General features: G+C 41.8%; 1 protein-coding gene across 10 annotated transcripts in view; it reads left to right on the plus strand.

Annotated features, from left to right (window-relative positions):
* grip1 (glutamate receptor interacting protein 1) overlaps nt 1-14,534 on the plus strand; it is a 74,564-nt gene extending 60,030 nt beyond the window's left edge. For 5 of the 10 annotated variants that reach the window (XM_055006766.1, XM_055006768.1, XM_055006767.1 and 2 more), the window contains 13 exons: nt 145-214; nt 1,433-1,578; nt 2,305-2,449; nt 3,008-3,147; nt 3,742-3,945; nt 4,039-4,192; nt 5,161-5,199; nt 5,548-5,659; nt 7,590-7,622; nt 8,990-9,100; nt 9,322-9,438; nt 9,509-9,655; nt 10,031-14,534. In XM_055006766.1, the coding sequence (XP_054862741.1) occupies nt 145-214; nt 1,433-1,578; nt 2,305-2,449; nt 3,008-3,147; nt 3,742-3,945; nt 4,039-4,192; nt 5,161-5,199; nt 5,548-5,659; nt 7,590-7,622; nt 8,990-9,100; nt 9,322-9,438; nt 9,509-9,655; nt 10,031-10,318 (1,706 nt within the window). In that variant the 3' untranslated portion in view covers nt 10,319-14,534. The remainder of the gene's footprint in view (nt 1-144; nt 215-1,432; nt 1,579-2,304; nt 2,450-3,007; nt 3,148-3,741; nt 3,946-4,038; nt 4,193-5,160; nt 5,200-5,547; nt 5,660-7,589; nt 7,623-8,989; nt 9,101-9,321; nt 9,439-9,508; nt 9,656-10,030) is intronic. The other 5 variants (XM_035949511.2, XM_035949507.2, XM_035949508.2 and 2 more) reach the window with 3 other exon arrangements.
* The last annotated feature ends 962 nt before the right edge of the window (nt 14,535-15,496 follow it).

A 15,496-nucleotide genomic window follows, 5' to 3' on the forward strand; every position in this document is an offset into this window, starting at 1 on the left:
ACTGTTACATTTCCTGCTATGATTTCTTTTTCTGTGTTTAACATTTCATTTCTAGTAGCGGCAGTGTAACCGATTTCAATTATTTACGCCTCTCTGCTTGTTTTCCGTGTGGATTCATCTTCTGCCGTTTGTGTGTTTGTGCAGCTCCGTCCAACAGGAAACCAGGAGATCCTCTGATCATCTCTGACATCAAGAAGGGCAGCGTCGCTCACAGGTAACCTACAAATAACCTAAAACAACCTAAACCCAACCTAAACCAACCTCAATATAACCTAAACACACCTAAAACCATCTAAACCCAACCTAAACCAAACCTAAACCCACCTAAAAACCATCTAAATCCAACCTAAACCCAAACTAAAACCACCTATACCAACCTAAAACCACTTAAATCCAACCTAAACCCAACCTAAATATAACCTAAAACCACCTAAACCCAACCAAAACCCAAGCTACAGCCACCTAAACCCACGTACATCCTACTTAAACCAACCTAACTATAGCCTAAATACAACTAAAACCAAGCACAACACAACCCAAACCCAAGATCTACCCAACCCAACCTAAACCCAACCTACGTACAACCTAAAGCCACGTAAACCCATCCTAAACCAAAAAGGTTTCCCAAACCTCACATCTGAAGGACACCTAAAGACTCACTAAGGAGCCATAAAACCTCTGGAAGACCAACTAGAACCTCCTTGTTAGCTTCTTGTTCTTTCCTGTAGCACCACTTTCAGGACAAACGTTAGCCTGAAATCGAGCGTTTTATCCACCAGGGTTAGTTTTTATTCCCCAGAAAGAGCCTCCAGAAGGTGCCAACAGATTTCAGTCAGACACATTTGTACAGTTTGTGGTGAAGTAGTGAAATAAACAGTGTCAGCTGTGTTGAAGCTCCATCAGCTGCCTGCAGACAGTTGGTTAATTCGGCTAACAGTCCGAGTCAGAGTGTGTGCTGCTGGTGTGTGTCCATGTGTGGTTTATGTTTGTGTGTGTGTGTTGTGGTTTGTAGGTCATGTGTTCTGGAGTGTGAAGCAGAAAATGTCAGTTGAAGAGCTTCTGTTTTCCTACCAGCAGGTAGCATCTGTTCACTTTGAAAAAGACGTCACCGGACAGAAAAAAAACACAATCATTAATGGACTCATTATTCAGAGAAAAGATGATTAAAATAAATGGACTAATGGGACGGGAGTTGGTAACGTCTCATAGTTTCAGAGGATATCATTATCTCTGATGTTCAACACAAAAATGTTGGTAAATCTCAGCATTCATAGAATAAGACTCAATTAAAACATAAATATGCAGCACAAAGGGAGTTTTTCAGCAGAAGATGGCCAAGATCTTTTCATGTTTGAATGTAGTTCAGGTTCTCATGTTCGTTTATCTTATGCTGTGTTTATATTTCTGAAGGTTCACATGTTTTTCTCTTCAGGACGGGAACGCTGGAGCTCGGAGACAAGCTGCTGGCCATCGATAACATCCGGGTGGAGAACTGTTCCATGGAGGAAGCCGTCCAGATCCTCCAGCAGTGTGAGGAACTCGTCAAGCTGAAGATCCGCAAAGATGAAGACAACTCAGGTTTTTATTTTTTAAAATCCGTCCCTCAAAGCAAGAAGCAGAGTGAGGAAGTAGACTCCAGTAGGAATTAATGAAACATCCTCAGAAACTCTTAAAACGTCTTAAAGGACCTACAGATGTTCTTGTGGTTAACATTCCATCAAGCTCCTTCAGCTTTCTTCAAGACTTGAATTACACCTAAAACCTGAACAACCTTTAAGAACCTTTTACTGGATCCTGAAACATCTTCAAATTAGTTTTTTATCAAACCCTAGTAAGAACTTTTTAAAACTCTTGAAGTACATTCACTGCCAAAGGTTCTCAAGGACAGCCAGAATATCCTTCACAGCCACAGCAACCTCTAGAACTTTCTAAATAGTCCTTATGACCTCTATGATTCCAGCAAAGTCCTCTAAACCTCATCAAAGACTCTCAAAGACAACTAGAACACAATTCAGTGTCTCTGGGACCTGGAGAACCCCAAGAACTATTTCAGGAACCTTTAGAAACATGTTGAATGACAACAAAAACCATAACATTCCTTAAGATCTTTTCTTTGACTCCTAAAACCTCATCAGGTTCTACCAGAACCTGAACAAGAGCCACCTTGGTCAGCCTACCCTAACACGCACCCTAACCCTAAGACCAACTAGAACCTCCTGGAATCCTTTGTTAGCCACTCTCAGGACAAACTTTAAATCTACAGCTCACTGATTAATCAGAATGAATCTCTGTTGAACGTTCCAGACGAACAGGAAGTGTCCGGCAGCATCATCTACACGGTGGAGCTTCAGAGGTATGGAGGTCCGCTGGGCATCACCATCTCCGGCACTGAGGAACCCTTCGACCCCATCATCATCTCTTCGCTGAGCAAAGGCGGCCTGGCTGAGAGGTACAACTTAGAACCATTAGAACCATGAAAACAAAGAAATAGTGCAGCTACAGATCCAAACATACGTTAACTGATCAACTATATGAGGAATTATTGTTGCATCTGGGAACAAAAATGTCATATTTAAGTAACTATAATACACTCAAAAATGTGTTTGACAAGAAGTTTCAGTGAAAACAGGGATTAAATGTGAAAATCAGTGGAGAATGTTGCCCCCTGCTGTTCATAATAAATAACATCATGACTATATTCCATTTTTAAATGGTTTTCTTCATCATTTCTACAGTTTTTGTTCATTTAATGTGATTTTTTGTCTATTTCATACATTTATTTAGTGTTTTACTGTTTTATTTTGATTTCAGTGAATGTATTTCTATGGAATATCGACTGAATGAGAAAGAAATGCTGTTTTAAACTGTGTTTTGTTGTTTTCTTCGCAATATCAGCCGACAAACAGAACATCTGCAGCAGCTGATTGTCTAATAAACTGTTTTGGTGAAGGTTTGTTTACCTGCTGAGCATTTATATTCTTGTTGTTGTTGTTGTTGTTGTTTTAAGGACGGGAGCGATCCACGTTGGAGATCGAATTCTGGCCATAAACAGCAGCAGCCTGAAGGGAAAACCTCTGAGTGAAGCCATCAGTTTGTTACAGCAGGCAGGAGAGACGGTGACGCTGAAGATCAAGAAGCAGGGAGAACGTGAGTACGAGTACACACTTCTAGAGGTACTAGTACACACTTCTAGAAGTACGAGTACACGCTTTATAGAGGTACTAGTACACACTTCTAGAAGTACGAGTACACACTTCTAGAGGTACTAGTACACACTTCTAGAAGTACGAGTACACGCTTTATAGAGGTACTAGTACACACTTCTAGAAGTACGAGTACACACTTCTAGAGGTACTAGTACACACTTCTAGAAGTACAAGTACACACTTCTAGAGGTACTAGTACACACTTCTAGAAGTACGAGTACACACTTCTAGAGGTACTAGTACACACTTCCAGAAGTACGAGTACACGCTTTATAGAGGTACTAATACACACTGTCTACATAGTAATAGACACTGTATATAGGTACTAATAAACACTGTGAACGTACAAATACACACTGTATAAGTACAAGTAGTGTACATGTACTAATACACTCTGTCTACATACGTGTCCATGTAAAAATACACACATGCATCAGTACAAATAACGTTTATACAACAAATACACACAGATATGTACAGATAGACACATGTACACATACAAATACACTCCGATGACGTCTCTGTCTCTCCTCAGTCTCCAGTCCTAAGTCCTGTGTCATCGGTCCTGGACTTGGACCCAGTTTGGTTCTGAACCCCGACAACCCGGACGGGGAGGAGGAGCCTGTCGTCATGGTAGCACCGCCGGCCAATCAGAGAGTGTTCAGCACGCTGCCGTCAGTCGACAGCGCTGTGGAGTCCTGGGACGGATCCAACATGGACGGCAGCTTCAGCACCCCAGGTAGGACGACCTCCGACCTCTGACCTCTGACCTCCTGGAGTCTGCTGCCATCATGAAACATTTAGTTATTTATTTATTTATCTCTTTCTGCAGCTCCTCCGTTTCAGTCGTCTCCATACAGTTTCCACGAGTGGCGCAATGCCAAGACAACCAACAGCCAATCATCTTCCTCCACCCGCCAGAGAGCCAATCCGCTGTCAGATCTGGGTCTGAGTGACGACGACTGGGACCGCCCCCCGCTGGGAGGGTGAGAGACGAGAAACTGCATCAAATATACAATAAATAAATGGGAAACACAGAAAGAATACAGCTATAAATCTGGTAAAATCAAAGAGCATACTGATAGGATCACATGATTACAGATTAAAGATCTGAATTTGGTAAAAATCTATAACTTTCCAAAGTAAATTTACAAATTATTTACAAACGACAAGGTGTTTTGCAATGAAATAAGTCTGAACAACAAAGAAAAGGTTCAGAAAGTATTTATTTTGTTGTAGATTTCATTCCAAGTTAATCAAATTTACATTTTTCCTTTAACTCTCCTGTTGTCCTCATTTATGGGCACCAAAAAATATTGTTTCCTTGTCTGAAAAAAAATCCAGAAATTCAGCAAAAAAAATTCCCCAACTTTCTGAAAATTTGCAAAACCTTCAGGAAGAAAATTCCCAATAATTCCTTAAAAGTTTCTCTTAAAAGTTTTGTAAAAAAAAAAAATTAAAAATCCCCCAAATTTGGCAAGAAAATTCTTGTTAATATTTTCAAAAAATGAGTAAAAATCTTCCAAAAAAATCCTAAAAATATCTAAAATGATTACATATATATCGGTAAAACTTAGAATATTTTATTCAATCCTCGTGTCGTCCTGCGGGTCAAAATTGACCAGTTTTCAAGTTTGAAAATGTGGAAAAAAATATATTTTCACAGAGAAACTTCTGATGTCCACATTTTCAACATTTTTGGGAAATCTTTGAACATTTTTTTGATGGAAAAAAAGAAATGTTAAAAATGTTTCTTACGAACATTCAGAAAAAAATCAACCAAAATCCAGCGAATTTTGCTGGATTTTGGTTGATTTTTTTATATTTATATTAAGCTAGAAAAACTTGAGTCAAATCACACATGGTCGTCTGCACTTAGCTGCTAGCATTCCTTTTTCAAAGCAATGGGAGCGTGTAGCATGGAGCTAACAGCAGTAACTGTCTCTGTCTGCAGAGGCTGTAATCTGCCCAGTGGTCTAATTTCTGACAGCAGGTACCACACTGACCTTTGACCTTTGATCCCGCCCCCACACAGTCCTCTGTCACACCAGTAACCCCGCCCTCCCGTCCCCTCACCTGGTGACCTCTGACCTCACCGCGCGACACATACACCTGCTGGTGTGTTTGTTGTCGCTGCACGTCGTCCCGTCGACAACTCACCAGCATGAGCAGCCTCCTGTGTGTGTGTGTGTGTGTGTGTGTGTGTGTGTGTGTGTGTGTGTGTGTGTGTGTGTGTGTGTGTGTGCGCGTGCGCATGTGCGTGCGTGTCTGCGTGCGTGTGTGTGTCACCATCCTCCTCTCTGATTGGCTGACCTCCGACCTTTCCTTTCGCCCCCCTCAGGTTCACCGTTGGTCATGACGGGACGGAACCGGACCAGGAGGAGAACTTCTGGTCTCAGGCGCTGGAGGATCTGGAAACCTGCGGTCAGAGCGGCATCCTGAGAGAGCTGGAGGTGAGCAAACTACCGAAGAAGAAGTACTAGAAGAAGAAGTAGTTGAAGTAGTAGTACAAGGTGTAGTACTAGCAGTAGGGCTGGGTGTGTAGTTACAGTACTCCAACACCAACAGTATATTTATTGTACTTTGAGGAATAAAAACACACTTTTGTATTCAGTAAATGAAGCCAGAGTTATCAGGTGTTAACTCCTCCCTGCAGCGCCCCCTGGTGGATGGAGGATGGCATCTACACTTTGTGTACATTGGAAAGAAGCTGCTTATTAACCATTTTTCTTAAGTGGGCTCATTTTTCACTGCAATATAAAGTTCTCTAAGAAAAGGGACTGAAGAAGGAGAGAGAAAAAAAGTTTGACAATTTTACTATTTTCTCAAGTGTCCACAGGTGTCACCAACACTGGAAAAGTAAGGGGACTCCACATTCTATAGATATTTAACCATTTTTTAAATTGTGTAGTTTGGCCTGTTTCTTTAACAAATAAAACTTTCTTTTCAACCCCATCAATGGGTTTTGGCATTCAGAGGGTTCAAATAGTTTTTTCTAATAGATAATTAGCAAAACTCAAAAGGAAACTAATGAATTCAACAGTTTCTGCTTCAAGGGTTTGGTCATCTCCATGCAGACTCAAAACTTTATTACTGTACACTACCCTTCAAAAGTTGGGGGTCACTTACGAATGTCCTTATTTTTTAAAAAAGAGAAGCATTTTTTTTTCAGTGAAGGTAACATTAAATGAATGATAAATCCAGTGTAGACATTGTTAATGTAAATGACTATTCTATCTGGAAATTTTTAATGGAATATCTTCATAGGGGTACAGAGGAACATTTCCAGCAACCATCACTCCTGTGTTCTAATGCTACATTGTGTTAGCTAATGGTGTTGAAAGGCTCATTGATGATTAGAAAACCCTTGTGCAGTTATGTTAGTACATGGATAAAAGTGTGAGTTTTCATGGAAAACAGGGAGTTTTCCAAACTTCTGAACAGTGGTGTAGGTCAGTAGTAGTAGTTTTCGCCCAATTACTCTTTGTCATGTGATCCCTGCTGAGTCCATATGTGTGTGTGTGTATATATATGTGTGTGTATATATATATATATATATATATATATATATATATATATATATATATATATATATATATATATATATATATAATAGCTTCTTGTTGGTGCTGAAAAGCACAAAATTTCTCATTTTTTTTACATGATCCGGATGAAACGGTTTAGTTTTGGCTATTTTTCAAATGAGACGTGAAAAAAATTATTTAGATTAAATACAATTGATGTTCAGTTTGGGTGGACAGAACAGCACAGCACTGATGGGTACTTTGAGAAACATCGGAAAGTTAAAAGTCTGGTGATTCTTTCTGTTTTTGCAGTTTCTGGCTGATAAGTGGTGTCATTTTAATGTTTTCTAATAAAAGAAAACATGACTTTCAGATCAGTTAACCAGTGATAATTGGAAAGAATGAGGCTTAAATCCAGAGGTATATAAGATGGTGTCATCTGCAAAGAAATGAACATAGAAACATGAAGAAATGTAGAATTAAGTAATTTTCATGAACTATGCATCAGAAATGATACAGTCTTTGTCTGTTTGAGACAATCTGACACTTCATTCTTGTTGGGTTTTTTTTTGTTTTTTTCACAGTTTCTGGCTCTGATGGTGTAATTTTGGTGTTTTTTAAAAAAGATAACATGTCATGAAAATCTACCAGCGTGTTCAGGGGGTTAAATTGGAAAATTTGGATGCAGAAACACGATGCTCATATCTGAACATTAATAAATGTTGACACTAATTTATTGCCCAGCCCTAAGTAAAAAAGTGGTAGTTTAGTGATGTTTGTTGGTGCTGAAAGAACTTCATGTTTACACCTTCTGTGGAGACGCAGCAGTAAAAAAGAGAAATGACTCCTTCTCTTCCAGGAGTCTGGAAAGGAGACGCACCTCCTCGCTCTGGTATCCTCCTCCTCCCTCCACTAACTCCCCCCCATCCTCCCCTCTCTCCTCTGTAACTGGACTTCCAGCCTTGTCAGACATCAGACATGTCCGCTGGTTTTGAATCTGACTCTAACCGCACTCTAACAGACCATGGTGACGTCATTGTGACATCTTAGTGACATCACCCAGCTTCTGATCAATCACGTGGCAGAGTCATGTTGCACCGGGCATGGCAGTTTGAGCAAGGCATGCTGGGAGAGCTTGCGCAAGGCCTGATGGGTCATTTGTTTTGCCAGTCATGAAGCAGATCTGTCAGTCATGCATGCGTTTGATGAGTCCTTGACTCTGATTGGCCGAGTCAGCATCTGTTGGGTGACGTGAGACGGCTTGAACAAAAGAGTCGACATTATTAAACGCCATCATCAAACGCGAAGGAGAATCAAAATAGAACTTCTCACAACAATGCATTTTAGTAGTAGACATGAATAGTAGAGACAAGAGTAGATACTGTTAGTAAATCTTCCAAAACAGATCTTAGTAACTGATCTGACAGTAGAGACAACAGTAGATCCTGTTATTAGAGACAAAAATAGATCCCATCAGTAGATCTTTTAAGAAAGAAAAACAGTAGATCCCATCTATAGATCCTGTTATTAGAGACAACAGTAGATCCCATCAGTGGATCTTGTCAATAGAGACAACAGTAGTTGCCATTAGTAGATCCTGTTATTTGAGACAACAGTAGAGCCCATCAGTGGATCCTGTTAATAAACATAACAATGAATTGCATTAATAGATATTTTAATGAAGAAAACAGTAGATCCTGTCAACAGAGACAACAGTAGATCTCAATAGATTCCGTAAGTAGAGACAACAGTAGATCTTGTCAATTGAAACAATAGTTTCCTTCACTAGATACCATTACTAGAGACAACAATAGATCCCAACAGTAGATCATGTTAATAGAAGCAGCAATAGATCTTTTAATAAAGTAGATCCTGTTTTTCAAGATGACAGGAGATCTCAACAGTAGATTTTGTCAGTAGTCATTGTAGATCCCATCAGTGAATCTTTACAACACAGACAACAGTAGATCGTTTCATTAGATGCCATCAGTAGATCTTGTTATTACAGACAACAGTAGATCTCATTAATAGATTGTCAGTAGATCTGATCAGTATGAGAACAGCAGCAGGTCCTAGAAAATAGAAGACCAGAAACATCAATAGAACCTGTCGATAGTCACAAAAGATTCCATCAGTAGAAACAGGTTCCGTCCTAGCTGGGGTTAAAGGTCGTGATCTTTGACCTTCATGTTTTCTTCGTATCTAGGTTGGATTTGATTGGATGTTTCTGACTGGTGTTCTCTGATTGGCTGTCTCCAGGCAACCATCATGTCGGGCTCCACCCTCAGTCTGAACCACGACCCCACCCCTCTACGCAGCACGCTGGGACGCCAGGCCAGTTTCCAGGAGCGCAGCAGCTCCAGACCACAGGTACCGAGTCCATTATTATAGATTCTATTACAGTAGACTGAATATTATTATGTTAGATTCTATTACAGTACACTGAATATTATTATGCTAGATTCTATTACAGTACTTTACATTGTACTGTGTTACACTACATTATGTTTTATTAAGCCAAACCTTACAGTGTAACTGCTCCCTCAGCTTCACCTCTAGTATTCTCAGTGCAGTTTTTGGTGTTTTCCCAGGTGACGCCTCGCTCCAACACCCTGCCCTCTGACCCTCAGCGCCGAGCCTTCGCCATGAGGAAGATGAGGCAGGAAGTCAATGAGATCCTGAACCAGAACCCTGTGGAACTCCACAAGGTGACCTGATCTCTGACATTAAGTCCTCAGTAACAGCGTGAATGTGTTGATGCTAACTGTCTGTTTGCAGCTCACTCTGGAGAAGGCCACAGATCTGGAGGATTTTGGGTTCAGCGTTTCTGATGGTTTGTTGGACCGCGGCGTCTACGTGAATAACATCCGACCGGGAGGCCCGGCGGAGCGTGGTGGCCTCCGAGCCTACGACCGAATACTACAGGTACAGAGAGACACACTTGTCACACATCCTCACACTACCTTGGATCCTTTTTTTAAAAAAACTTCTTTAACATAAATCTAAAATATATTTTGGTCTGTAGATTATAAAATAAACAATCAACCAAACAGTAGAAAACAATAAATCAACAAGTTCAAGTGCCACTATAAGATGCTCTCAGAAAGATCCGTTGTCTTTCTAAATCCTGCCGTCTGTAAAGTGGAGTGGCTGAACGGCATGTTATCCAGTTACTAAAGAACAAACAGGAGCAGTAATGCTAACTTGCATCATCGGTCGCCCTTTATTTTAACAGATAAAACAAAAAACACTCCATAAATCTCTCTCCAGGTTGATCAGTAACAGTTTTCTGTCCTCCAGATTAACCACGTACGAACCAGAGACTTCGACTGCTGCCTCGTCGTTCCTCTCATCGCAGAATCTCCGAACCACTTGGAGCTCGTCATCAGCCGAAACCCCTCCTCCTCCACCTTGACGGCCAATCACACCGATGGCACCACCAACAGCAGCCACTCCCCTCAGCCAATTGGCAGTGACCTGGGGCCCACGGAGCTCTCCATTGGCCAGGGAGAGGATGGTGGTCCAATGAAATGGAGCCAACCAGGAGACGAGTTGGGGGCGGGGCAGGTTAATAATAATTCCTTATAGCAGATAAAAACTGGATCAAACTGGATTCAGCTGGTTCTGACCAGACTGGACTGGAGCGGTCAGTATGGACAACAAACTGGTTTAGAGCTGTTTAAACTGGTTCATGGTGCTACACACACCCTCTGGATGAACTTCGACCTTTGACCACTAAAGTTTGACCTTTGAACTGCTGAAGCAGCCTGAAAGCACACTGACAGACTGGAGAAACTCCTCACTTTTCACCTGAACCAGTTCTGCATACTGGTATTACTGGTGTCACTGGAATCAGAATTATAACTACTGATCCTACTGGAACCACAGTGGAGGCTACTGGCCTAACCGGTCCAAGAATTATAGAAGCCATGGCTACTGGTTCTACTGACGCCACGACCACAGCCAATGGTTTTACTGGTCTCCAAGCCTAGGATGGCCTTCTGGTCACACTGAAGCCAGAGCCACACCCAATGGTCTTACTGTACTGGGATCAATGGTTACTGGTTCTAGAAGCTTTGAACAATGGCTACTTGTCCTACTCAAGCCAGAGCCACAACCAGTAATCTTACTGGGCCAAGATGCGTGGGTTCTGGTCTTGGTGTTAACAGAATCATGGTTCCTGGTTCTACCCAAGTCAGAGCCACAGCCACTGGCCTTACCTGGTCCAAGACACATGGGTTTTGGTTGAACCTTGGGTACTGGTCCTACTGAAGCCAGGGCCAAAAACAGTGGTCCCACAAGTCCAAGACACATGGGTACTGGTCTTAGTGGTGGCAGGACCATGGTTACTGTTTCTGCTGAACCCAGACTCACAACTGGTGGTCTTACTGGTCCAAGGCATGGTTCTTGTTTGTAGTCTTGTCAGAGCCATGGTCGCTGCTTCTAGGAACCTAGAACCATAACTGTGGCTCCTGGCTCTACTGGGCAAGAACCACAGCAGCACAAAGACTGATGGGACTTGAGTCCAGAATCCAGAATCTGCTGATGGACAGAAAGGTTGCCAAGGAGACTAGGGATGTTCCGATCAGAGTGTCCAGGTCTGATGTTATTGGGATTACCAGAAATCCACCACCTTGATTCAAGTCTTATTCTTGGTATCCTGCAAGCCAGAATCACTGGTCTAGATGTTAGGATATTAGACTCCTCTTCAAAAATTACAAATGAAGACTCCTCAATCAATGAATCATTTGACAATAGAGGCCAGGGTATGAGTGAGGTTTAAATGCATCAAATGGTTCCGCCTGATGTTGAAAAAGCTGATGGAAAAGATGTCTCAGATACTGTAAGGATACTGCTGCTTTGATGCTGTCACACATAAAACTGGGAGAAGCTGACATACCCTGACCGGACCTGAAGGTTTAGACGTGAGATTAAGTGCAAGTCTTGAAAGAATTGGATACGGGGGAGTTAAAGTTCATAAATGGTTGTGGTTTGGTAAGTTCGTAAGGAAGGTTGAAGGCAACATCATGATGCAGCTTCTCAAATTAGATACTCAACGTACCAGGTAATCCTGCAAAATTACAGAACTCCAAATTATAATTTCCAAAAGTCAGTAAGTAAAGAATCAGTAAAGAATTCCAAACTTCTCAGACTAGTCCCGTTGGTATTCCAGAGATCCTACATTTGGAGTCCTACCATGGATCGTGCTGGAAGTCCTTGTTCATGATGGGCAGACAAAATCAAGGCACTAATGCTTGGTTGTCTATGAAGAACAACTTGTAAGGGTACGCCTTTGTAGACTTTTATTATGCACAATTTACTGGAAGCTATAGAATTAGGGAAGTGTTAAGGTGCTTTGGCTAGAGTCTTTTTAAGACAACCCTAAATTTACGTACAGACCCCACTAGACATGTTGAAACGTCAACATACGAACCATCGCTGCTACACAGATGCAGAAATATGCAAGACATACTTGAACCCGAAAGCAACCTTTTTGGGTTTAGATGAGACAAGCTGACCTGAACCATCCATTCTTGACCTTCCATCCTCATCGTCTGTTTAAGGGACGTTTCCACTAAATGAAGTTCTAAAACATAGATTTACCCCCAAAAAGTCTGTGTTTGGAGGTAGTACTTTCTGTTTCTGAAAGTCCTGGAACTTTTGGGAAGGTCTTGAAGTGCTGAACATGCGGAAATTACGCAGTTTATTGGTTGTGCTTCAACATGGAGCTACAAAAGACATTTGATGAGAGTTTGTGATGCCAACCGTAAAAACTTGTTAACATGTTAAAACATGTTACGCCGTGAAACAACCTAATATTTTACCTTTTGAAACTAATTAGCCTAACATTTATCAAGACACCTGAGGTAATCTATGTCCTTGGCAGAACCACAGGTTAATATCTGTTGTGGTTCCTGAGGTTCAGTTCTTCTTGGATGCTTGGAGCTACAATGTTTACTTTGTTTTTCTCTACTGATGAATTTTATCGTCACAAAATCAAGTAATGTCCAACAATTATCTGCTGATATCGATCGGAGCATCCCTAACGAAAAGGACACAAAGACGGAGGGTTTACTGTTGACATTTTAGTTCTGTGCCATGACCGAGCTGCACACTGGAAGAGTAATAATGATGATGATGATGATGATGATGACACTGAGCAGTTCAATAAGAATCTTTTTCTACTGTTTACACCTGTTGGACTGGCCACACTGTGTATGTATGTGTGTGTGTCTGTGTGTGTGTATGTTGTGTGTGTTTAAACACAAGGCCAGTTAAGCCCCACCCACCTCAACGCCACGCCCCCTTCTTCTTCCCTCAACCAGTGAGGCAGCCGGGACGACAGACAGATTCTGAGAGATTCAGCTGATTGGCTGGAACCAATCAGAAAACAAACATTTCCCCGCCTGTCTGTGATTGGTTCGACTCAAGCAATCAGCTCCCAGGAAGAAGCTAAGCATGCCCCCCCCCCCCCAGTAACAGTGATCTAATTATGCTAATCGATCGGTGTGTTTTTTGATTGACTGTTGTCAGTTCTCTCTGTTTGTTTGTTTGTTTCTATGGCGACTGAACCTGAAAAGATGTAAAATAGATTAAAGAACGGTTCAGTCCCGTCGCTGTTCACATCGAACCCATCGAACCCCGAAAACCTTCACCTCATAACCACAAAAACGACGTTACACGAGAAAAAAAGTCCTGTTAAAGCAGGAAACCTGTGACAGTAAATACCTGTGTGCGCGTGTGTGTGCGCGTGTGTGTGCGCGTGTGCACGTGTGTGTGTGCGTGTGTTTATTTTTGAGTGATGTCAACATGTTCCTGCTCTCACCTCAGTCTGAACTCACTATTTAAACTGGCCAATCAGAACCCTCCCTCAGCACCATTGACCAATAGAAACCCGTCTGAGTCGAACCCAACAGCTGCTCTGCCAGAGGGAAGCTGTGATTGGCTGTTTCTGTGTGGGTAGCTGTGATTGGCTGTTCTACTCTGACAACTGTGAAGTGTTGGATTTCCAGCACATTGCTAGTGTGTAGGTCCCATGTTGCCCACACACTCTTAACACAGGGCTAGCATAACCATAACATGTGGCTATACACATAGCACAAGACTAATAGGAGCTACGTTTACCACCAATCAAACATGTTTACCATCTAGTAAACATAGCAAGTGTTTCATTAGCACATGGTTAGCACAGAGCCAACATGGCCAGTGTGTGTTTTGCACAGTCCTTGCACAAGATTAACACAGGGCTAACATCTGCTAAACAGAACAAATGGCTAGCACAGAGCTAGCACCTTGGCTAACACACAGCTACAGCCAGTAGAGTTAGCTAGTATTCACACCTAATTAAACTCAGGTGGTAGAAGATGGCTAGTTCAGTGCCAACACCTCTAATGTCAGGTTAGTACACGCCTCCAATCTTCAGGGCTAATACGTGTATCTGGTTAGCACACAGCTAACATTAGAATGACCTCTAATAAACGTTGCTATTACGCATTTAGCATACAGCTAAAGTATGTCTAACACTTATCTCAAAAAACACTAACAAGACTAACACAGCTAGCCTGTCTAGCACACTGCTAAACCAAGACTAACACTTGAATAATGTGGCTAGCACATGGCAAGAATGGATTTGGAACAAGGTAAAGACGAGGTTAACCTGTTAAATAGACTAAATACATGACTAGCACACTGCTAACATGGATCTGTTCTCGAGTGAGCAAACCTAGGTGTTACCATGGAGCTAATGGGGCCCTTATATGGTTAACAAAAACAAAGATAACACAGGACTAACGTATAGTAAACATAGCTAAGATCTGGTAAACATCTGTCTAATGAGGCTTATTGTTAACATGGCTAGGCTGTCTAGCAAACTGCTAACACAGAGGTAACACTTGGATAATTTCTGGTACACAGAAGCACAGACTTGTAAAAAATGATAAATATTTGGTTAGCACACTGTTAACTCAGGTCTGACACCTAGTGAGCAAAGCTGTGTGTTACAATGTGGCTAATATATGGTTAGCACAAACCTAAAATATAGCTAACACAGGACTAACATATGCTAAACGTAGATAATTTTTGGAAAATATTTGGTTTACACAACTTGCTGTTAGCACAGGGCTAACACAGCTAGCCTATGTAGCACACTGCTAACATGAGGCTAACACTTGGATCATGTAGCTAGTACATGACAAGCACAGACTTGGAACAAGTTAAAGAGACCAGGCTAACAAGTGATAAGCATTGTTAGCACACTGCTAACATGGGACTGATGATTAGATAACAAAGCTAGGTGTAAAAAGTGGGCCAAGGTGGCTAGCATAAAGTTAACACAGACCTGAAACAACGGCAACACAGGACGACCACATCATAAGCAACGCCATTATTTGGTTTAGCTTGCAGACAAAACGGGGCTACCATGAGTTTCTTACTAGCACACAGCTAACACAGCTGGTAGCCACTTAGCATGTGGGTAACACAGGGCTAACACAGCTAGTGCTCAGTTAGCACTTCATACAGGTAACTACAGCTGGACGAAATAGAACTTCGGCAGTTAATTAGCGCTGCTAGTGGAGACAAACTGCTCCACCAATGGGAACGAGCTACAGAGCTGAGGGGCGGGGCTTCAGGAGGGTTTGAAGAGTGAGATCTAAAGCCATACACACTGTGTTTGTGCGCATGTATGAACAGTGTGTGTGAGTTAGAGTGTGCGTTTGTAAGTGTATGCGCGCGTGTGTGTGTGTGTGTGTGTGTGTGTGTGTGTGT

This window comes from Amphiprion ocellaris, chromosome 21 (genome assembly GCF_022539595.1).
Source record: "Amphiprion ocellaris isolate individual 3 ecotype Okinawa chromosome 21, ASM2253959v1, whole genome shotgun sequence".
NCBI lineage: Eukaryota > Metazoa > Chordata > Actinopteri > Pomacentridae > Amphiprion > Amphiprion ocellaris.